Source organism: Leptonychotes weddellii, chromosome 7 (assembly GCF_054177405.1).
Source record: "Leptonychotes weddellii isolate Sample4059 chromosome 7, ASM5417740v2, whole genome shotgun sequence".
Lineage (NCBI taxonomy): Eukaryota > Metazoa > Chordata > Mammalia > Carnivora > Phocidae > Leptonychotes > Leptonychotes weddellii.
The window spans coordinates 61277866-61302958 of record NC_138375.1 but is presented as its reverse complement, the minus strand read 5'-3'; the positions used below and the strand labels follow the sequence as shown (position 1 = coordinate 61302958).

The following is a 25093-nucleotide window of genomic DNA, read 5'->3' as shown; positions in this document are numbered from 1 at the left end:
TATTTTCAGTCTGTCTAATCTGAAAAAAGAAAAGGCAGGAAGAAGCTAAGGACATCATATAGGATAATTCATGCAGAAACACTTTTTAAACTATGTAACGGTATGCAAACTAAAGGTATTATTTATTCAGAAATATTGACATAATTTTTCTTTAACTGTTCAGCATCAAAAAAGACAAAACATACTCTGAAAATTATAAAACACTGATGAAAGAAGTTGAAGATGACACAAACAAATGGAACGATATTCCATGCTCATGGATTGAAAGAACAAATATTGCTAAAATGCCCATACTACCCAAAGCAATCTACAGAGTTCATGCAATCTTTATCAATTTTTCACAGAACTAGAACAAAAAATCCTAAAATTTGTATGGAACCACAAAAGACCTTGAATGGCAAAAGCAATCTTGAAAAAGAAGAACAAAACTGGAGGTATCACAATCCCAGATATCAAGATATTCTACAAATCTGTAGTAATCAAAACAGTACGGTATTGGCACAAAAAGAGACACATGGATCAATGGAACAGAATAGAGAGCCCAGAAATAAACTCATAATTATATGGTCAATTAATCTTTGAAAAAGGAGGAAAGAATATCCACTTGGAAAAAGACAGTCTCTTCAACAAATGGTGTTGGGAAAACTGGACAGCTACATGCAAAAAGTGAAACTGGACCACATTCTCACACTATAAACAAAAATAAACTCAAAATGGATTAAAAACATAACTGTAAGTCCTGAAACCATAAAAATCCTAAAAGAGAGCATAAGCAGTAATTTCTCTCACATTGGCTATAGCAACAGTTTTCCAGATATGTCTCCTCAAGCAAGGGGTACAAAAGTAAAAATAAACTATTAGGACTATATAAAAATAAAAAGCTTCTGCACAGTGAAGGAAACAATCAACTAAACTAAAAGACAACCTACTGAATGGGAGAAGATATTTGCAAATGACATATCTGATAAAGGGTTAGTATCCAAAATATATAAAGAACTTATACAACTCTACACTAAACAAAACAAATAACCTAATTTTTAAAAATCCAGATATTTCTCCAAAAAAGACATATATATGGCCAAGAGACACATGAATAGATGTTCAACATCACTCATCATCAGGGAAATGCAAATCAAAACTACAATGAGATATCACCTCACACCTCAGAATGGCTAAACTCAAAAACACAAGAAACAAGTGTTGGCAAGGATGTGGAGAAAAAGAAATCCTCATGCACTGTTGGTGGGAATGTAAACTGAGGTAGCCACTGTGGAAAATGGTATGGAGGTTTCTCAAAAAAACTAAAACTAGAATTACTGTATAATTCAGTAATTTCACTACTGGGTATTTACCCAAAGAATACGAAAACACTAATTCGAAAAGATATATGGACCCCTATGTTTATTGCAGCATTATTTACAATAGCCAAGTTACGGAAGCAATCCAAATGTCCCACGATAGATGAATGGATAGAGAAGATGTGAGGTACACACACAGACACACACACACAGTGAAATTTTACTCATCCATAAAAAAGGAATGAAATCTTGCCATTTGCAACAACATGGATGGATCTAGAGAATAAAATGCTAAGTGGAATAAGTCAGTCAGAGAAAGACAAATACCATATGATTTCACGCATATGTGTAATTTAAGAAACAAAACGAACAAATTTAAAAAAGAGACAGACCAAAACACCAACTCTTAACTATAGAGAACAAACTGATGGTTACCAGAAGGGAGGTGGGTGGGGGGATGGGTGAAACAGGTGAAGGGATTAAAGAGTATACTTATCATGATGAGCACTAAAATTGTCGAATCACTGCAATGTATACCTGAAACTAATATAATACTGTATGTTAATTATAATGGAATTAAAATAAAACTTTTTTAAAAAAAGACAAAACACCATCCCTCAAAATTTTGGAACTGAATAGATTCTAAATATTTTAGTCCTTCTAAAAGGTAAGATGGGCTGTATAACTAGTTGACATCAGAACTGAAGCTAAATTTTTATTTCACTCACTTTCTACTTGGCATACTCATTTTTATAACATTTCTATATAATTTCTATATTGGCTCTTTTAAATACACATATTCTTCACTGAACATGTCAGCCAGTTCCTTACTGATTTGAGGATTTTTGTAAAAGGGCAACAAGAAAACATTGAAGGGTTTTTAATGGAGAAATGGCATGACTCAATTTATGTTTTTAAAAGGTCTTTCCACTGTATGGAGAATGGATTAAAAGCAGGCAAAAGCAGACACCAGGAGACAAGTAGTGCTGAAATGACAGCTAGGATTAGAGTAGGGCTCTATGGATGGAGAGAAGCAGAAAGATTTAAGACATATTTGAAGGTACAGTCCACAAGACTCAGTGATAAATCTGATATGTGGTATATAGGAAAGAATGACTCTTGGTGTTAGCTTTTACTCAATTAGGAATAATTTTGTTTTGAGTCATTTTTTCCCTCTATGTATAAGGAACTTGGATCTTCATTGTATTAATTCAGAGCATACTTTACTTGTAAGTTTTCCCCACTTCACCAGTCTGTCAGTACAATTGATTTAGCATCATCAGTACTACTGTGCCTTTGTTATCCCACCTCCTGGGTGGTTATCACCCATTCTACAGTTGGCCCTTGAACAACATGGGTTTGAACTGCACTGGTCAACTTATATGTGGATTTTTTTAATAAACACAGTACAGTACTGGAAATATATTTTCTCTTCCTTACGATTTTCTTAATAACATTTTCTTCAGTTACTTTAAGAATATAATATATAATACATATACAAAATACATATTAATCTACTATTTATGTTATCAGTAAGGCCCTGTCAACAGTAGACTATCAGTAGTTAAGTTTGGGGAGAGTCAAAAGTTATACTTGGATTTTCAACTGTGTGGAGGTTGGTGGCCCTAACCCCTGCATTGTTCAAAGGTCAGCTGTATATGTAAATCAAACCATCATGCTGTATGCCTTAAACTTATATCGTGATGTATATCAATTATTTCTTAATAAAACTAGGGGTAAAAAGAACTCTCTCAATTCAACAATAAAAGGACAAATAGTCAAATTTTAAAATGGGAAAAAAAGTTTGAAAATACCCTTTTTCTCCAAAGAAGATGTATGGCTAGCCAATAAGTCCATGCAAAGATACTCAGCATCATTAGTTATTAGGGAAATGCAAGTCAAAACCACAATGAGGTATCAGTTCACACCATTAGGATGACTATTATCAAAAAGACATGCTATAACAAGTGTTGGTGAGGATGTGGAAAAATTGAAATTCTCATACATTGCTAGTGGGGATGTAAAATGATACCACCACTACAGAAAACAGTTGGCAGCACCTCAAAATATTATACATAGAGTTACTATATAACCCAGCAATTCTTACATATGAAACTTAGGAATGCTGATGTCAAAAAAAAATTCATGAATAGTAGAAACAATCCAAATGTCCATCAACTGGTGAAAGGATAAACAAAATGTGGTCTATCCACACAATGGAATACTATTTGTCAAAAAAAAAGAATGAAGTAGGGACACATGCAATAAGGATGAACCCTGAAAACACTGTGTTAATGAAGAAAGCCAGACACAAAAGGCCACATATTATATGATTCCATTTATATAAAAATGTCCAGAATAGGCAGGCCTATAGAGATGAAAAGTAGATTAGTTGTTGCCGGGACCTGAGGAAAGTGTGAGGTGGGGGTAAGGAGTGACTATTAATGGGTCTAGGATTTCTTTTGGCATGATGAAATGTTCTAAAATTAGATTTTAGACATTACAGATAAAGGGCTGGTATCCAAGATCTATAAAGAACTTCTCAAACTCAACACCCATAGAACAAATAACCCAGTCAATAAATGGGCAGAAGACATGAACAGACACTTCTCCAAAGAAGACAAACAAATGGCTAACAGACACATGAAAAAATGTTCAATTCCATCAGGGAAATATATATCAAAACCACAATGAGATACCACCTTACACCAGTTATAATGGCAAAAATTAACAAGACAGGAAACAACAAGTGTTAGCGAGGATGTGGAGAAAGGGGAACCCTCTTACACTGTTGTTGGGAATGCAAGCTGGTACAGCCACTCTGGAAAACAGTATGGCGATTCCTCAAGACGTTAAGAATAGAGCTACCCTACAACCCAGCAATTGCACAACTAGGTATTTATCCCAAAGATACAGACATAGTGAAAAGAAGGGGCACATGCACCCCAATGTTCATAGCAGCAATGTCCACAATAGCCAAACTATGGAAGGAGCCGAGATGCCTTCAACAGATGAATGGATAAAGAAGATGTAGTTCATATATACAATGGAATATTACTCAGCATTAGAAAGGATGAATACCCACCCTTTGCATCGACATGGATGGAACTGGAGGGGATTATCCTAAGTGAAATAAGTCAAGCAGAGAAAGACAATTATCGTATGGTTTCATTCATATGTGGAACATAAGGAATAGCATGGAGGACCATAGGGAAAGGGAGGGAAAACTGAATGGGAAGAAATCAGAGAGGGAGACAAACCATGAGACTCTGGACTCCAGGAACCAAACTGAGGGTTACAGAAGGGAGTGGGTGGGGGGATGGGGTAACCGGGTGATGGGTATTAAGGAGGGCGCATGTGGTGATGAGCACTGGGTGTTATACACAACTAATGAATCGTTGAACACAACATCAAAAACTAATGATGTAATATATGTTGGTTAATTGAACACAATTAAATAAATAAATAAATAAATAAATAAAACCAAGGGGGGGAAATTAGGTTTTGGTGATAGTTACACAATTTTTTAAATACAACAAAAGCATTAAACTGTATGTATGTTTTAAATAAGTGAACTTTAAGGTATGTAAATTTATACCAATAAAAAGCATATTCACAGCAAGGTGCCTGGGTGGCTCACTGGATTAAGCACCCAATTATTGATTTTGGCTCAGAGTAGTGAGATTGAGTCCTGCATTGGGCTCCATGCTCAGTAGGGAGTCTGCTTCTCTCCCTCTTTCTCTCCCTCTTCCCCTACCCCCATTTGTACTCTCTCTCTCCCTCTCTATAATAAATAATTAAATCTTTTAAAAAAAAAAAGCATATTCACAGCAATAGTGTTTGTAACAACAGAAAATTGAAAATAATCCAAGCATAATCAATAGAACAAATAAATAAACTTGAATATGTATACCCTACAATGTGAGTGAGCTATGTAAGAGTATAAATAGTAAAGAACCACAAAAACATATCGCTGAACAGTAGAAGGCATTTGCAGAAGTACACAGACTAATTCCATGTATGGAATTCAAATAGGTAAAACTAATCAAAGTAATAACTCTTTTTTTATTTGATTATTCACTTAAAGGGAAAAAAATCAATGTCATAGTTAACAATTTGTCTATATTATAAAAACTTTAATTTTTAAAGTTAAAGATCATTTTGCTATGTAAAAAGTCTTCCTCTCTAAAAATAAACACCATCAACATCTTAACTTCATTCTGTACTTTATTTTGCCAAAATCTTATTCAACGAAAGTTAAGGAAAAAAATCTCTTGACAAAATGTCAACACGGATGATGAATAAATACTAAACATTATGAAAACATCCACTAAACATTGCAAACAAAAGGGTCAGTCCATATTCTATCCCATTGTGAGTGATGGCAGGAGCTTCTATTCTATGAAAGACTTCATAGGGCTTCATAAACTTTAAGATCTTCTGTTTCAAGTAGAAATAGGTTATGAAATCAAAAACCTTTAAAAGTAAACAGTCTTTCTTTTGAGGCCATTTTCTCTTTTCACAATTCTCTACTCATATATTTACGTTCTGATTAAATGAGAAAGCTACAGTACTCCCACACTTACCAATTTTCTATGTGGTTTCAAGATTTGGGTGGTATCATTTCTGAAAGAGAAGTGAGGGACAAGGTCAGTGGGTTTCTGAGTTCTACCAACAGGAGATTCTGATTCAATGAGTTCTAAACATCTGAAGATTTTGAAAGGATCACAGGGAATTTTAAGGAAACCACTGAATTAGAGAGTTCCAAATCCCAGTGCTAGTTTTACACTGTAAAATATGATAACCGTGTAGAGCAACCAGTTAGTTAGCAACATCATAATGGTCTGGGCTGGTCAAGTCATCAAATCACAGATCTTGGAATATAAACACAGTCTGCTCAAAGATAAGCAGAATAGCTATTTTATCTAGTAAGAAAAACTGAAATCACATCCAACTAGGAAGGCCCAGCAGGTGCTGAACACAAAATCAGTAACCAGAATGCATTCTTTAAGTCATGTACATTCTTCAAGATACTTACTCCCAGGGAAAATGAGAAATTACATGATAAGGAGTTCTCATTCTCTAGGTATGTGGTAATATTTATCTTTTAGATATGTGTAAATAATCTCTACGTTGTGACTGGGTCTCAGTTTTCACCCAAAGATTTTCATGCCTTTTTGCAAAAATGGACATTAGGAATCAAGAGAAAATTAAGATCCAGATTTGTCAATTTCTCTAACTTGGTAATGAAGCAGTAGCAGGGTATGTAAAAAACAGCTAGAACCAAGGCACAGATTTAACTCGCATACCTTATCCATCTGTGGTTATTTAGATAATAGTCATCTCCTAGAGACTTCACAGAAATTTTAGAAGTAATCTGATTTTTTTTAATGGTTGTCTCATAAGGTCCTCAAATTCCTTTCAAGGGTAGATTCTCTTGGGTTTTACATGGATGACATTTTCCATGGATGACACTTTGATGGATAACACAATATATGCAGACAGATATTGATGGAAAGCCAGAGGAATTACCCAAATAGGATGGAAAGAGGGCCAACCACAGTAGTCCAGGCCTGTGACAGAGCTGAACCTTTTCTAGTGTCTACAAGTTCCCATCCCCAGTACCACGAGGTCCCTCTGCAGCATGACAGGCCTGCTGGTCTAGTCCTGCTTCCACTAAGCTACACATTACAAAGAAGAGGTTTTCTCTCATCCCCTTATTTCTATCTTGGACTGATTCACTGTTTTAACTTCTCTAACCTTCTTTGGAAAAGAAGTTACATAAATAAGAACTTTCTTTTGGTTAGGACATGTTGACTAAAACAAAGTTATTTTTGATTCCAAATATATTTTGAGACAACAAATGCTAACAAACACTAAACATCAATATGCCTTTTGTTTTTTATTCTTTCAAGAAGAAGAAAAATAATATGAGAATAAGAAAACGAACAACCTGATTTAAAAATGGCCAAAGAGGGGTGCCCAGGTGGTTCAGTCAGTTAATTGTCCGACTCTTGGTTTTGGCTCAGGTTGTGATCTCAGGATGATGAGATCAAGCCCTGCGCTCAGTGAAGAATCTGCTTGAAATTCTCTCTCTCCCTGTGCCCTTGCCACCACTCTCTCTCATTCTCTCTCTCTCTTTCTTTCTCTCTCTCTCTCAAATAAATAAATAAATCTTTTAAAAATGGCCAAAGACTTAACAGATACCTCACCAAAGAAGATATAAAAGTGGCAAATAAACATACAAAAAGATGCTCCATATCATATGTCATCAGGGAAATACAAATTAAGACAACAATGAGATACTACTACACACCTATTAGAATGGCCAAAATCTGGAACACTGACAACACCAAATGCTGGCAAGAATGTGGAGCAACAGGAACTTGCATTCATTGCTAGTGGGAATGCAAAATGGTACCACCATTTTGGAAGACAGTTTGGCAGTTTCTTACAAAACTAAACATACTCTTACCACAAGATCTAGCAACTGTGCTCCTTGGTATTTATCCAAAGGAGTTGAAAACTTATGCCCATACAAAAACCTACACATGGATATTTATTGCACTTTTATTCATGATTACCAAAAGTTGGAAGCAACCAAGATGTTTTTCAGTAGGTAAATGGAAACTGTGGTATATTCAGACAATGGAATATTATTCAGTACTAAAAAAGAAAAGAGCTATCCAACCACGAAAAGACATGGAGGAAACTTAAATGCATATTGCCAAGTGAAAGAAGCCAATCTGAGATGCTACATATGGTATGATTCCAATTATATGACATTGTAGAAAAGGCAAACCATGGAGACAGTAAAAAGATCAGTGGTTATGGGGGGTTGGGGGGCTGAATAGGCAGAGCACAGAGGATTTTTTAGAGCAGTGACAATACTCTGTATGATACTATAATGATGGATATATGTCATTATACATTTACCCAAGAATGTACAACACCAAGAGTGAACCCTAAGGTAAACGGTGGACTCAGGGTGATTATGATGTGTCACTCTAGGTTCATACTTGGTAAAAAAAAAAAAAAAAAAAAAGCACCACTCTGGTGAGTGATGTTGATAAAGGGGGAGGCTTTGCATGTATGGGAGGAGGGAACATATGGGAAATCTCTCACTTTTATTGTAAGCCTAAAACTGCTCTAAAATATTAAGTATTTAATAAAAATAAACAATAATAATAATAGTAAGAGGCTGAATAATTTATCAGAATATCAATATGTGTTTTTATTCTCCCATCCATAGGAATTTTCTCCCTCTCTCTCCCAAGGAGATTTCTAAGCTTATGTGTTCCCTTGCCTTGCTCAAACTGTTTTGTGTCCAAATATAAAACAGAAGCTACTGGTCACCTAGAAGATAATCCCCACTCTTGACTTTTATATTCAAAAATTTAAACTCATGGCAGAAATTAATGCATCATTCCAGAAAAAGAGAAGAGGCAAATGAGGGCTTTCAGGTAGGGGGAGGAAGAGGTAAAGAGCTTCTCTTACAGGGTTGAGGGACCACAGCTCAGCTCCACATAGATGTACCCATACATCCTCTCCCCAAAAGGTGACTAGCCCTCTGATAGGTCTTAAAGATGACTGTGGAAGAGTAATAGACATAGAATACTAAGAATCATGTTTATGGGCACCTTGGGGAAAAATCTTAGGCCCACTCTTGGTAGAGACGTGCCAATGATGCTGTGTCACTTAGGAAATGAGCATTCAGGACTAAAGATTGAGGAACATAATGTTTTGGTCTGTGGAGGAGCCTTAAAACCTTTGGATGATCAGGACAGCAGGGAAAAAGTAATGATTGAGATTGAATTTCTTGGCAGTCCACCAGCAGGAGCTTGGAGAAAATCTGTCCTAGAAAAATAAAGAAGATACAACAGTTTCTTATTGCCCTTTGTTATAGAATAAATACTAAATTTTGTACTATAACAATATTTGGTAGAAAAATTCCCTATATGTACACCTTACTTTTTCAGCCCAAGTTTAGATGATCAGAAAGAATTCTTCCAGATAACCACTAACCCATGTTTTCAATTTAAGAAAGGTCATATATAGAACCATCAAGATATTTGATGCAGTGGCCACAGCAGACCATGCCTTGTGTATACAATGAGGAGAATAAAGTATAATAAGTTGCTCTAGGTTACACATAAAAGCCAATCACTTCTCACTTATAGTGGAAAAAATAAAAAAGGGGTAAAATATAAAAATGTCATACCTCCACTTCTGAAAGCATCTTGTGAATAGTACCAAGTAAAGAGAAAATGTATACTTACTAAACAAAGAAAAGAGTCACCCTAAATGAATTCAGTTAACCCACAATGTAACTATAATTCCAGTATGTTTTCCTCCTTCTTTTAAATACAGAACTTAAGAAGACTCCTGGGTTAATCTCACTGAAATATAATGTTGGGAGTAAAGTAGATTAAAGTGTTTTAAGAGTGTTCAAGTGTTTTACAGATTTACTTTTATGTATTTATTTTTAAAGATTTATTTATTTATTTGAGTGAGAGAGAACAGGGGGAGGGGCAGAGGAGAGAGAGAACCTCAAGCAGACTCCCTGCTAAGTGTGGAACCCAACTCGGGGTTCGATCTCACAACCTTGTGATCATGACCTGAGCCAAAATCAAGAGTTGGACACTCAGCTGACTGAGCCACCCAGGTGCCCCATTACCTCAGTTTTCTTACCTGCAAGCAAAGCGTACTTATTGATACAGACTTGTGATCTCAAAGTTTAAGCTTGCCTTTTAACAAGTTTGGTTTCTATGACATTGTTCAAAAGACTCATCCTAAGATCTAGTCATTATCACTACACAGACATTAGACTTCTCAGGGCCTTGATTTTGAATATAATAAATAGCTATAAGTCAATGGATATAAAAATGCAAATATTGAAAACCCCATTAGTCTCTTAGTTGAGAAGACCTGATTAACAGGAACAGTGATTGTGTAAAAATAGGATTCTAAGTAGTGTCCCTAAATCCCAGTAGACAATCTACAATATAGCCAAAAGTTTTCTTTTACTTCTTTTTCCCACTCAAAATTTTCCCACAGAGGGGCGCCTGGGTGGCTCAGTTGGTTAAGCATCTGCCTTCGGCTCAGGTCATGATCCCAGGGTCCTGGGATCGAGCCCCACATCGGGCTCCCTGCTCAGCAGGAAGCCTGCTTTTCCCTCTCCCACTCCCCCTGCTGTGTTCCCTCTCTCGCTGTGTCTCTCTCTGTCAAAAAATAAATAAAATCTTAAAAAAAAAAAAAAATTTTCCCACAGAAATACATGCCAGGGGCGCCTGGGTGGTTCAGTTGGTTAAGTGTCCCATTCTTGATCTCAGTTCAGGTCTTGATCACCAGGGCCATGAGCTCAAGCCCCACATTGGGTTCCACACTGGGCACGAAGCCTACTTTAAAAAAAAAAAGAAAGAAAAGAGAAATATATACCAAAACTATATCTAAATGTGGATTTGAAACTGAAGGGTCATTCCAGGGGGGGGGTGTGTGTGTGTGTAGTGTATGTGTGTGCATTGTGTTTTATTGTGGAACAGAAATACAGAAGTTTACAATGGCATTCTAGTTTTGTACCACAATACCATTGTACTCTGTGATACAGAGTAGAGTATCATTCTACTCTGTAATGACCTCCACAATTTCTTCTCCCATATTTTTCCTTTCCTCTCTTCTTATCTTCTTATCTTTTGTCCTATTCTTCTTTATAGAATTTCTCTTCCCTAAATCTATGATGTTCCTTGGGTCATTCAACAGTTTTCATAATTCTCCTTGGAATTTTGGTCCTTGCAGCACATATATTCTTTCAGTGCCAATTAATAAATATGTCTTCATCACAAAATCATTTTCTTGGCTTAATAATATGAGAAGCAATAGAATATGAGAATAACTTAGCTGGAAATTAGGCATCATTAAAGAATGGAAGGACAAATAAACCATGAAAAGTATTTATATGTCCAGTCTAAAATCCTGGCTCAAATAACCTATTGCTGAAATAAGGATAAATTATTTAATTTTATAAATTCAACTAGTAAGACATATTTCTCCAAAAAGAATGAAAAGAAAATAGCAAGTTGGCCTTTACATTTTAAAAACACATTTTTCTTTCAAAACCAAATAAGGGAAAACTCTTACTCACATTTTTGATTAGCTTATTTTGTTAAAACAAATATAATTAGGCCATGCTTTGAAAAATAGTGATGGGGCACCTGGGTGGCTTAGTTGTTAAGCATTTGACTTTGGCTCAGGTCACAATCTCAGGGTCCTGGGATGGAGCCCAGCGATGGGCTCCACGCTCAGCAGGGAGTCTGCTTGTCCCTCTCCCACTCCCTCCATCCCTCCCCCTGCTCATGCTCTCTCTCTCTCAAATAAATAAATAAAATCTTTAAAAAAAGGAAAAGAAAAATTTTAAGTGATAACCTTCTCTGGATAGAGAAATGAATACCTCTAAATAAGGATTAACTGGGTTTTATACTTATTTTTGCCCCTTTTAAAAGTCTTTCTCCTTTTGTCTTTAAAAGCTCTTTAATCAGCAACTGTGTGAGAAACAAAATATCCTGAATAGATGAGGAACCTGAAGATGGGAGAGCCCCCAAAAGCCAATAACTATTCATTGGAAAGCACTGCAGACTGACTTGAGAATGGAAGCTAAAACTGGCAGTTTCTAAATCTAAAAACAGGTGAGGGAATGTGGTATCCAGTAAACTTGAAAGAGGCGAAGCTGTCTATGAACTTCTAGAAGAGATCAGCTCACCTCTAAGACAGAGGACACGCTGGGAGGAGATCAAATTGAGCAGGATAGTGACAATTGAGACAAAGGAGAAAAGGCTTATGGGAAGAAGCCAGGAGATCTCAGAAAGCAAGCCACCATATTACTTAATGCTACCTAAAAATAACCCAAGAGGAACTATGTGAAGCTAGAAATACTATCCTGAGCCATACCTCCTAAAAGTTGAGAAAAACTAGCTTCTCATAAAATTTGGAAAGATAAGGATTGTGGTAAAATATCATACCTTATTATAAGAAAAAAAGAGAATGAGGAGCAGAAAAACACTCCAATAATGAAAGCATGCCAAAAGATGTGCCCACATATCAGACCAAAACTACCTCAAAATGAGCAAACAGATATTAAGACATGGTACAAGATATGAAAAAAACAACATCAAAATCAGAAAAAAGAAGCTCAGAAATGTAGTGATAGTACTCATAAAAGAATCAGAAATAAGTTTTTGAAAAACCATTTCAATAATGAAGAATAAACAGAACGAGCAAAAACCATTTCAGTAATGAGGAATAAATAGGAGGAGCAAAAAAGCAAATAAACATAATACATAATGCCTGAAGAGAATTGTAAGGTGAAAAGAAATAGTATATTAAAAATTAAAAAGGAATGAAGACATAAATTAAAAAGGAACAAAGACAAAGTTAAAAAGGATTTATGAGACAGTGACAAATACTGAGCATAAACAAAAACGACCCAATACTGATAATAGGAGCCTCTGGAAAAAAAGAAAACCTAAGCAAGGTTTGAGACCATTTGCCAAAAATTGTAAATTCAATAAAACCTCCCTTAAAATTTCCCTGAAACTATATATTGAGACTCACAATTATCAATAATAAGACATATGCCTATAAAATGATTGGACTTTGAAGAAAAAGAGAAACGTCCTTTGGGCATTTAAAAAAAAGTGAGCAAGAACTTATAAAGAAATGTAGACATTCATCTAATTAATTATCATCTTCTATTACTGTTTTATGCCACAAGAAAATGCAGTTAACATACATAGTTAAGACATTCTAAGAAAGAAAATGTAAGCCAAAGATTTCACCTAGCCCAAACTGACTTTCAAACGTAAAGAGCAATTGATATCAATGTGCAAAAAGTTAGGGACTAGTGTTCCCATGAGCCCTCCTGAGGAATCCACTAGAGAACAAGCTTCAGACAACCTGACTAGTCAGAGGGAGATTACCATAAGACATTAAATAAGTTTTATTTAAGCATTAAATAGTTTCATGTAGGGGCACCTGGATGGCTCAGTTGGTAAAGTGTCTGCCTTCAGCTCAGGTCATGATCCTGGTTTCCCAGGATCAAGTCCAGCATCAGGCTCCCAACTCAGTGGGGAATCTGCTTCTCCCTCTCCTACCCCCTCCCATGTTCTCTCTCTCTCTCTCTCAAATAATAAATAAATAAAATCTTTAAAAAAGTAGTTTCATGTAGAACTACAACTAAATGAGGATTAAAGGGACAGAGTATAATACTTGATGACTGTGAGCTCAGACAACACAGGGAAGGGGGAGGGAGAGTAAGAAGAGCATATGCAGAGCAAATTTTTAACTGTTTGGAGTAGTCATTGTTGGTAATATCATTAGCATTGCTATTATGAGTTTGTTGTGGTACATTGTGGAATAAAGCAAGGGGGGTAATTATGGGACGTTCAGCATGGAAGAAAGGAGATGCAAGTGTAGTAGAAAAGAAGCTAAGTAAAAATCGTACAGTACTGAGGTATCCATAGTGCTCAGATTGGGGTCTTGAAATATCATTTCCACTAAAATAAACCAGGGCTTTTTAGAGCATGCCCTCAGTAGGGTGATATCACCCCCCACCACCACCAAGGAAGAGAAAGTTGGTTTGGGGGGGGATGAAAAAAAATTTTATATTACAGTGGTTTGTGGTCTTCCAAAGCTCAACTCTACCTAAAAAAAAGAAAAAAGTCTTATCTCTTAATATTTGATTTCTTTAATTAAGGATATATTAATTTAATTTTAATTTTCTCTTGAGGGGTGGTGATAATTTTTTTTAAGTACCTTTTAAAAATTTTCTCAGATGGCTTGTTTTATCTTCGGATGGCCAAGATAAAACAAGCCATCTGAGACACTATCTCAGAAAAAGGACTGATTCCAGGACTAGAGAGGAAATACGTAAAATAAATCTGGAATATTTTGTCATGCCAGAGGGGAGGAAGCTATCAATGATTATTAAGCTTATGTCAGAAGCACTCAAGAATCAACTTAGAGAGGACTCCATCTGCCAAAGATGGACAATTTGAGCTTCAATAAAGATAATAATAGCAATGGGCTGAAATCTGCCGAATATATTTAAATCCATAAATTCATAAGGTACTAAAAAGTAATCATTAGTCACCTTCAGAGATTATTAGGGAACTAATTCATTATTTCATATCCTACCTTTTTATTATGCACTATACCATTATTTTGTGAACTCAGTGAATTAAGAGAGTACTCACACCACAAAAATAGAGACAACCAGACATAATGTGCCCCCCCCCCACCCCCATGGTCTTTCCAAACACCAATTAGAGTCTTACCAAAGGGACTGAACCTGAGTCAGATCAGGCTTCTGGATCTATCTCCCAAATACTATGCCAGGAAATAAAACCGATTTTTAAAAATTGATGAGTTCTTGTCAAAAGGGCACAGAACATCTTAAAGTTTTTACTGGCCAAACTACATCAATTTGAGCATCAAAATAAATAATGATAGTAATGGGTTTTAATTCGTTGAATAAGAACAATCCATATGTCATGCTGATAGAAAGGAAGGAAGGAAAGGGAATAAGGAGGAAAGGGAGGGAGGAAGGGCAATACATAATAATATGGTTATTTAGAATAAATACAAAAAGAATGATGGGATTAAAAACTGCAGCCATGGCAGTAATAATTGAATCATGTAAACATCAACAGTGGATGCTAAAACTAAGAGGAGAAAGTTGCTGAGAAACATGATATTTACATAATCTCAACGCACCTCCCCCCACAAAGTACTTACTAATTACAAAGGGGTTAAAAATTAGTACTTTACAATAAGGAAACCTTAACCAAATGATTCCATTTAACATCACCAACAATGGGACAAATTGACATTGGATGGCTCCTGATATGATGCACTGAGCAGAACAAAGCACCTGTGTAATATTCCTGTCAAAAATGCATAAATGGAATTTAATAATGAGGAAACATCAGACTCCTAAATTGAGGGACAGTCAACAAAAACAGCAACAACACAACAATTGGCCTGTACTCTCCTAAAATGTCAAGGTCATAAAAAACAAGAAAATATTTATAGACAACTCTAGACTAAATAAAGAGACAGAAAAACTAAAAGCAACATATGATCCTGGATTGGGTCCTGAATTCACTTGTTAGAAAGGTCATCCATTGGGACAATTAGCAAAATTTAAATAAGGTCTCTGGATTAGATGATAAAATTGCATCAGTGTTAATCTTCTCATTTAGATGGTTAACAGTGATTACCTAAGCGGTATTGTGGTTTTTTTAGAAGCTGCATACTAAATTATATAGGGGAAATAGCACATCTTGCCTGTAACTCACTTTTAGTTGATTCAGAAAAAGGAATAATGTGTGTCTGTGTGTGTGCATGCACTTGAAGAGAGACAGAATGATAAAGCAAATGTGATAAAACGTTAACATGGTTGTTTCTTTGACTATTTTTGTAACTTCTTTGAAAGCGAGATACTACTCCAAAATAAAAGGTTAAGAAAAAAACCTCTCTGTTAAAACAACTCTTGGGTCAATGAGGAAACGAAAACCAAAATTACAAAAAAAAAAAATCTTTTTTAGAAAATAATAATAAAAACACTATATTATAGCAAATGAAGAAAACCTATGGCCTCAAATATTTATATAGCTAATTAAAAAGAATCTAAGCATTACATTCAGGAAATTAGAAAAGGCAAGCAAAATAAACCCATGAAAAGCAAAAGAGATCAAATAATAAACATAAAATCAGAGGTTAATGAATTTAAAAAAATGAGTAGAAATGATAAATAAAGATCAGGTTAACCAAATAAAAACAATAAAATAACCCACGAACAGATTTATTCAAGGAAATACGCAAGTTACAAAACGGCACATACTGTATATTTTACACTTCCCATGTCCTGCCTCACATTCTCTTGACCCAACTTTGACCACAGTCACTGCTGTGGTAAGCAAAGGATACAGGTGCAGGCTGTCCCTCATCTCACCATGGGGGGTTCTGGTGCTGTGGCCAAGATAAAACAAGCCATCTGAGAGCTTACAGAATTCCCAATGGATTCAAAGCAATATCTTACCGTGAAGGAGATACAAGAGCGGGCACATGAACACAGACTAACAGAACAATGTAATGGCTTATTAAAGGCTCAGCTAAGGTGCCAGTTCCAGAAAGACACCGTGTGAGGTCGGGGGACTGTCCTTCCAGATGTAGCTATATGCATTGATCAGTGTAGAAGGTTATGCTGCCCATAACTGGAATATACTCTTCAGGGAAACAGGTGGCCAGGCCAGTAGGACTGGCCTCTCCCGCCATTATTCCTGTGACCTATTTGCAGAATTTGTGCTTTCTGTCCCCTCAACCTTATTACCTACTGGATACTTGGTTCCAGAGATGCCATAAGGATTCCCCTGAACCTGAAGCTTTGACTACCACCGAGACTTTGTGAAAACAGGCAGAGAAAGGAATCACCATATTGGTGGAGGTAACTGACCCTATATACCTGAGGAGCAAGGCTGCTGCTCTGCCATGGGGACCAAAAGAAGTACGTTTGAAACCCAGCAAAACCACTGGGACACTGCCTGGTGTTCCCATGTTCTGAGTTCTGCCAAATTTCAGCTGAGGAAAGAGAGCTACAAATATTGAACATGGAGCATAAATGTCAGGCATTTGTTTCACATGTACTTTCCCACAAAATCTTTACAACAATCCTAAGGTATAGGAATTATTCCTTCCCTTACAGTTGAGAATGACAGGGCAGAGATCTAAACCCAAATCTGTGTGACACCAGAATCTGTGTACTTTAACCACATTGCTCCATCTCAGGGCACTTAGAGGAAACTTGAAGGATGACCCCGTCCTCACTAGAACCTTGCTGGAGAAAATCTCCATCTCTGACACCCATGGATGTCATCTGCACTTGAAAAATCCTACGAAAAACAGTAAAATCAATGCATTTGGCCTCTGGAATACTCCAGCCTCTTTTTCCTTGACTGATTTAAAAACTCGCATTTTTTCAGGCTCAGATTGACCTTAGGTCACCACTTCATTGACCAGACATCCCGCCCAGGCCTATCTAATTCTATAAAAGTATTTCTCCATTCTCACTTTTAGTTGAAATTACCATAACCTTGTTGTCATTGTCCCAGTTAAGTGTCATAAAAACAATTTTAAAGGCTGACTCATACTAACATGTGACCAATATACATAGCTCTGGAAACAAGTTTAAAAACAATGTTATTATACCATGACTAAAAGTGAAGATTAGCTATAATTTCCTTCCAAAGACCTAAAATAGTACTACAGTATAGAGATACATGAAGATACTCTAAGGCAGTTCTATGTGGTAAATTAATTAAGCCTAGTACATTTATTTAGAAAATGATTACAATTGTCCATGGATAAAGTCAATGAATTTGGAATTACTGCATCTTAGAACAAATATGGCCAACCAGACAACTCAATGTGTTCCTTGCCCTAGAGAAGCCAAACAAAGATACCAGGAGAGAGCAATGGCCCTATAAGAGCACAATCTCTCTATTAATAAAAATTTTATATAAGAAGAAGAATGGGCAAAAGGGGTGTTAATGGGCAAGAATACATCACAGCTCCAAACTGATATATTCACCCAGTTTCTCACTTGAAGCCCCAGAAGGCACCATCAACAAGTCTTCTTATCCCATAGAAGAAATTAATGGTTTTCTTTCTATGTAGGCTTGTACCAACTACCTAAATCATACAATACACTAGAGGAGCCAAGAATAATAGCATGGATCTTAAAAGCTGTATAAAGTAAATAATCCCCCTTCTGCTCAGAAAACAAAGCTAAATCCTCTGGCAACAAGTATATTACTGAGTACTTTATGGACACAATGCTCATTAAACAAGTATTTACTGAGTACCTATTATGTACCATACTGGATATTATGCCTAGACCCTGAGGATGCAGTTGACGGTAAGAGCCTCTCAGCCCCTGGTAATCCCTGCCCCCTGTTACTCATTCTGTGTAATCCCCTCCCCTTGAGTATAGGCCAGACCTAGTGACTCCCTTCTAATGAACGGAAATGGCAAAAGTGATTAGATATCACTTCCAAGAAGAGATTATGAAAATACTGGAGCTTCTGTCTTGGATTCTCTCTCTCTCTGATCAGTCATCCTAGGGAAAGCCACCTGCCATGTAGGGAGGCAGCCCTAGCCCATATGAATTAGGTTGGAAGTAGATCATCTAGGCACGCCAACCACCATAGGAGTGAGCTTGAGACCTCCTTCAGTCCAACTCGGGAGAGATCTTGAACCAAAGCCACCCAGCTAAGCCACACACAAATTCCCAACCCACAGAAATTTTAAGATAATAAATGTATGCTGTTTTAAGCTGCTATGTATGGGGTTAATTTGTTAAGCAACAACTGAAAACTATTACACAGTGGTTTATAATACAAACAAGGTCCTTACCTAAGTACAGCTTATAACTGAGTGGGTAGAGATGGATAATAAACACAGACATAGATAATATGATTTTGCATAATTTTAGAAGCTATGGAAAAAGTAAAACAAAGTAATGGGACACAGGGTGACTGCATCAGTGAGCTGAAAAGGAAGACCTCTCTGCAGGGACCAGAGTGAAGTGGGCCTTTGCATTCAAGGCAAAGTATAAGTGCTATTGCAATAAATTAAATAAAAAGGTAGATATGAGGATCCAGCTACCTTCTTTTAAGCCAAACATTAAAGAAATTTGCAAACCTGTAAAACAACACCATTCTTTTCAAAATTTTTGTTTTGAAAAATAGTTATTTTTCATTAAAATGTTGTGCATTATGTATTATTGTTTTTAAATGAATTAATAAATATTTTTAAAATTGTGTTTCAATTTCTAATATAATAAGTATAAATAGCTATACCTCACATAAACAAAGTCTTCTGAGGATCCTCAACAATGTTTAGGAGTGTAAAGAGGTGCTGAGACCAAAATGAGTAAGAACTTTTAGAGTATATGTATTATGGCTCAGAGTATAGAGTATTATGGCTCATGGTATGGAGTATGTATCTTATTCTAAGTTGAATGGGACAAAAATCCATTGAAGGATTTTTAAGCAGGATTCTATGACCTGATTTAAATTCTTAGAAATTACTTGGGGTCCCATAAGAAGAATGGACTATGTGGGAGAAAAATGTGGAAATCTGTCAGTACTTGGCAAATAATTACCCACAGATCTTTTCATGTAGGCCTGAAGAGGACAGTTCTGAAACTGGGGGTTGGATTTTTTATATTAGAAAAAAAAAATCCCGTGTGAAAATAACTGATATGTCTGTTATGCAACTGAAGATCTGCTAGTACCATATTAATTTCAAAATAGAGGAATAAACAAATCCTGATGATTTCGAATGCAACATGGAATTTCCTTTCACCTTTTCCTCAAGCCCTGGAGATTTATTTAAAGCCCTAATGTTGTACTCTGTGGACTTTACCTAAGCACACCATATAATTTCTAAGCAAAAGAGCAAATTATACTTTTGGTGACATTTTCTGCAAGATGAAACAATCAGAAAACAGGGCTACCTGCTGGCTACATTCGGCTTTGCTTTTGCCATTACAAAATTCACACTTCCATAAATTGGCAGTAATAGAATTTCACCTGCCTTATAAATAGCACTCTTCAAGTTGGATAAAATGTTATCTCCAACAGCGGTGTGCCACAGAAATAGAAAACAAACAAATCAAAAAGCCCTCTAATTTTTGCATTGTTGGATGAAATGTGGTGGGCTTTTTTTATGCCAAATACCAACCCACAGAAACAACAGGATCTAGTCTGAAGTTCTATAAAGTAAAGATTTCAGTTCAACTGAATTACTATGGGTGTTTTAGATATTTTTACTAAGCTTTTCTGCCAACTCAAGGGAATACTCATCATTGTCAATGACTAGTAAGTCCTAGCTTGATTTTTCTCCCAAAGGTAATGTTTCAGGAAATATAACTAAAATAGTAGGAAAAACAGAAATTGTATGTCTTCCCGAATCATATGAATTTTGACCTTGTTCATATCCTCCTTTGTGAATTAATCAAACACCGAGGTCAATGCCTACCTAGTGTAACCTAAATACACCACATACCACAGTAATTTCCCTTTTTCACCTTTAGAAATGTAAAAAACAACAACGAAAACAAACAGAAAAAACCTCCAATAATTTTATTTTCTCTGAGTAAAAAAGTCTGGATGACAAAAGAATAAAATGTAACAGCACAAAGAGAAATGAAAATCTGCTAAGGACTTGGTGTAGTGTGCCTGATTTGGGCTAGAGTACTATTTTAGCTTACATTGCTCATCCTGGCTTTTGACACAGAGAAAGCAAGCTGAAGAAAGATCAGATTTTTTTATTCTCTTTGGGCCAGCCTCAGGTAAGCAGTTTTAATATAGCTATTGACCAGTGGCAGAAAAGAAATTATTTTCCTGAATGTGTGATTACAAAATCAAATGTGGAATAAATGCAAACAAATCTGATAGTAAAAGGCATAGCTTCTATGAAATAAAAGTGTGATTATTCTTTAAGCAGTCGTTCCAACCTAATGAAATTTACCAGAGTGAATTTTAAACAGTACATCTGAAATAGCACTTTATTTGCAAAAATTCATTTCATGCAAATTTTCAAAACTGTATTTAAAGTATAGCACATCAGGCTTATTAAATTATTTGCATGATAGCTAGAACAAGGAAACCCTGGAAGTCAGTTTAATTTCCTTCTACTTCTCTCCATCCCATTTTCTTTCACTCTTAGTGACAGGCTCTCAAGACCCCACTGTTCCTGCTCTGTAGGGTGGTAATTGCCATATGAAGCAGGAAGCTCTAAGCAGAAGAGGCATTAAGTATGCCAGGGCCAAGCTTACCTGTGGCAGCTGCCAGCATCATGTGATTTTAAAAGTTCCAAAAAGCCTCCTTGCTCCCCACAAATTTTGCCCACTGGCTTCTACCTCCAAGCCAGAAATTTCCACAGCTTCTACTCATTGCCCCAAGGAAATAAAGACTCTTGCCTAAATACCAATATTACATAGGAGAGAGAGCGTAGCAAAGTTTAAGTGGAAGGATAAAGAATGAATGTATAGGGGCGCCTGGGTAGCTCAGTCGGTTAAGTGTCTGCCTTCGGCTCAGGTCATGATCCCAGGGTCCTGGGATCGAGTCCCACATCGGGCTCCTTGCTCAGTGGGAAGTCTGCTTCTCCCTCTGCCTGCCACTCCCCCTGCTTGTGCGCGCACTCTCTCTCCCCCTGACAAATAAATAAATAAATAATCTTAAAAAAAAAAAAAGGAAATGATTGACTTTATAAGAGTTGTGTTAGTGGGAGACTCTGAAATCCAAGCTAATTAAAGTGGAAATTTCATCTATAATATACTTGGTGTAGGTGAAATGAGGCAGGTATAGGGTCAGTAAACTGGAATCTTGGTGGATAAAGAAGACAGTGAGTAATGAATGCTCACTCTACCAGGAAAAAATGATTCTCCCTGGAGCCAAAATCCAAAGCCTTGAGCAAAGCTGATTCAGGAGGAACAGGGAAGGCTAGGCACCAAAGAAGCGAATCAGGGATATGTCAGAGGAGTTTTACCCTGGTGACATCTTAAAGGCATCATGTAACTTCCTAATTGTTGACAAAGAATATGATCAGCTTTGTATTCAAACATCTGAGATTACAGTATGGAAGTAAAGGTTGGCACTAAGGGTCTATAACTTAAGAGAGAAAACAGAACTGATGACCCAAGAGAAAAAAATTACAACTCATCCACAGTGAGCTGATGGAGGAGTGTGAAGAGGTGACATCACCAGCAAAATATATTAAAGAAAGTAGGACAGAGGCTATAGCTACGAAGACCAGGCATAGGCACTGAGCTAGAAAAGGGGCAAGAGAAAGATTTCGGGATGAAAAAGAGAGCCGGAAAGATCTAGAAAACTAAAGGAAGAAAAAAAATTCAAGAAAAGTGCCGACAAAGGTGTTGACAGCTAGAGAGGGGCAGACAGGATAAGGACTATATATACATAGCCTGAACTCACAACCCTGAGATCAAGACCTGAGCAGAGATCAAGAGTTGGCTACTTAACGTACTGAGCCACCCAGGTGCCCCCAGAATAAGGACTATTAAAAGACTCTGGGTAGAGCAAGATGGAGGGCACTGATGAGCTTTCACTGGGTGGACTCCCTGGAGTAACAGGCAGGATAGGCTGTGTGAGAAGATGGAGGCACAAAATATACTGGCCATTAAGGGAAACAGAAAACCAGATGATAGCTCAAGGAAGCAGCCATGTCAAGCAAAGATTTTTCTCACAGTAGAGGGGACATAAAAGAGAAAGTAGATCCAATTTCCTCCTTCTGGCTCAATGGCAAAAAATGAGCACAAGTAGGCAAGACATGTTTTGACCCCAGATCCCTTTAGACAAGGAACTGGGAGAAAATTAACTCCCCCTTTAAAGTAACAGATGTTAGCGTCTCCTCCAGATACATTTATTAAGGAATGAAAGACGTTTCTCCAAATACTCCCCACTCCATTCCACCCCACTCCCCTCCTGCCCTGTGGACACCATATGCTTTCTAGCAGTTTCCCACCCACAGGGTCTCAGTCCACCCTTTCCTGAGCCAGGCCTGGTGGTAAGACCCACCCCTCACCCTTGTTTCAGCTGAACCATCTACTTGCCTCTCCTCCAGGGTTTCCTGACATCTGCACTTTTGTCATATTGAAGCAATAATTTTTGTTGGGGTGGGGGTTCCTGTGCATTGTAGGATGTTTAGTAACATCCCTGGTCTCTCCCCACTAGATATCAATAGCATCTCTCTTACAGTCCCAACGATAAAAAAATTCTCCATATACTGTCAAATGTTCTGGGACAAAATACCTCAACCCCACATTGACAGTCACTGCTACAGACACTTCTGGTCCCCTGATTCTTCCTAGAGTTCAATATACACACCCTCTCCCACCCAGTTTCTCCCATATTTCCTGTCTCTTAAACACGTAAATGACACTTTTTCTTTCCAACAGTTTTTCACTACAGGTAAAAATTGACAAGTCTTAACAAATATAATCCTGATGAAATTCCAGTTTCAAGAATTATAACAAAATGGCCATGCCCCCAGATTCCAGAGAAGCATGACAGGAAAGGAGGGATGCAGTTTCCATGCTTACTTCCTGGGATTCCTTCTCAGCTAAGCATGGGATATGACCCCATCCCAGTCATGGAGACATTAGATGCCAGACCCACCTCCTGACTCCCAGTCTTGTTGAACACACATGTAGGTCACACAGCCATTAGATCCATTGGGTTGACTTCATTATTTTATTGCAGGCTTGGGTTGCATGGTCACCCCTTTTTGCCAAAAAATCATTGTAGTTTCTTGGCACTTTGTTCTTATGTTGTGGGGCCTCCCACATCTATCCTTCAAATATTCAGATTGCCCAAGTTTCAGTCCATCATTTATAGACTTTGTATCCTACGTAGAGACTTAATGGCTCCAGGCCTGGAATCTTAGCCCTCATCCAGGCCCGAGAGCGAGGAATAGCATCTCCCATTAGACTCCAAGTCTCCCTCCTTGGCTCTCAGGCTGCCCTGTACTAACCTGTACTCACTCCTTTATTTTTCCAGATGGTCTCCAGGGCTCTGGCTCTGGATTACACAGCCAGCCCTCACCCTAGTCCCATTTTTCTAGGCACCTTTCATTTGACTAAAACATCTTTTTATTTGATTGAAACTATGTCAGATTTCAATAAATTCTTCTCACAGTCCAAGCAACATAGTGGGTCCTTAGCCCACTTACAGAGAAAAAAGAACAGATATATTTTGAATCTAATAAATTATTAATAAATTTCTAATGGATTACACTAGCTTCACCCCCACTTTTCAAAAGCCTCTCTCAGTCATTACTTATGTCCTTTTCCTCATCCCTCTTAGGAAGTAATTTTTTACCAGGCTAAGTCATTTTACACAGAAAGCAACACTGATAATTTAGTTAACTTAGGGATACATCCCTGACCTCTTGACCAGCAAAGATATTAAATGTTCTTGCTTCTAAACTGAGCCCCTTTCTTTTTTGGAAATGTATTTGTACATGTCTTTGGAATCCTCTCTTTGAATGACTTCGTTCGTTGTGATATAAGTATTGATTGGTTCCATAAAAAGGAAAGAAGTTTGGTCTCCTATCTTCCTCATGTTTTTATCCTCTTGAGGATGGTTACCATTTATCAAAAATGGTCTATCCTTAGCAACACTCTCCAATTGGCTCCCAGATCAATCAACATGCCTGTAAATTTTTTGCTTTCAGCCCTCTGCCCTCATATAAACATCCAGAGGAATAAATGCCTGTTTTTCCAACCACCTTCTGGCTAATTTATTTAGTCCCTGCTCCAAAAAATAACCAGACACTTCCCCTAAGGCTTTCATAAGAACCCCTTCTAAATCCTACCAATTCTCCTCTCAAACTATATAACCTAACAGAGCCACTGACTCCAGCATATGTCTAACTTGCTTTAAAGAAAAAGAAAGAAAGAGGAAGGAAGGAAGGAAGGAAGGAAGGTAGGAAAGAAGGGAGGGAGGGAGGGAAGCCCAACCAGAAATGTCAATATAAGAGTTCAGGATATCCACTACCACTCTACCCAGAACTGACAGAACACACACACATGAGACCAGCCCTTCCTTTGAGCAAAGACTCTTGAGAATCTGCAGAATGTACACATTGAATTGATCTGCTCATGTCACAGATAAAACTGACAGGAGAGAGCTTTTAGATCATTCTATTCCCTAAACGGC

General features: G+C 37.1%; 1 protein-coding gene across 9 annotated transcripts in view; it reads right to left on the bottom strand.

The window, feature by feature from the left end:
- LOC145722625 (uncharacterized) overlaps window positions 1-25093 on the bottom strand; it is a 145486-nt gene that overhangs the window by 81281 nt on the left and 39112 nt on the right. For 7 of the 9 annotated variants that reach the window (XR_014147016.1, XR_014147012.1, XR_014147015.1 and 4 more), the window contains one exon: window positions 5885-5924. Coding sequence is in view for 1 of the 9 variants with exons in the window: in XM_081826465.1 (XP_081682591.1) it covers window positions 5885-5924 (40 nt within the window). In the remaining 8 variants the exon portion in view is untranslated. Of the gene's footprint in view, window positions 1-5331; window positions 5739-5884; window positions 5925-8938; window positions 9095-25093 lie in introns of those variants that run through there. The other 2 variants (XR_014147017.1, XR_014147018.1) reach the window with 2 other exon arrangements.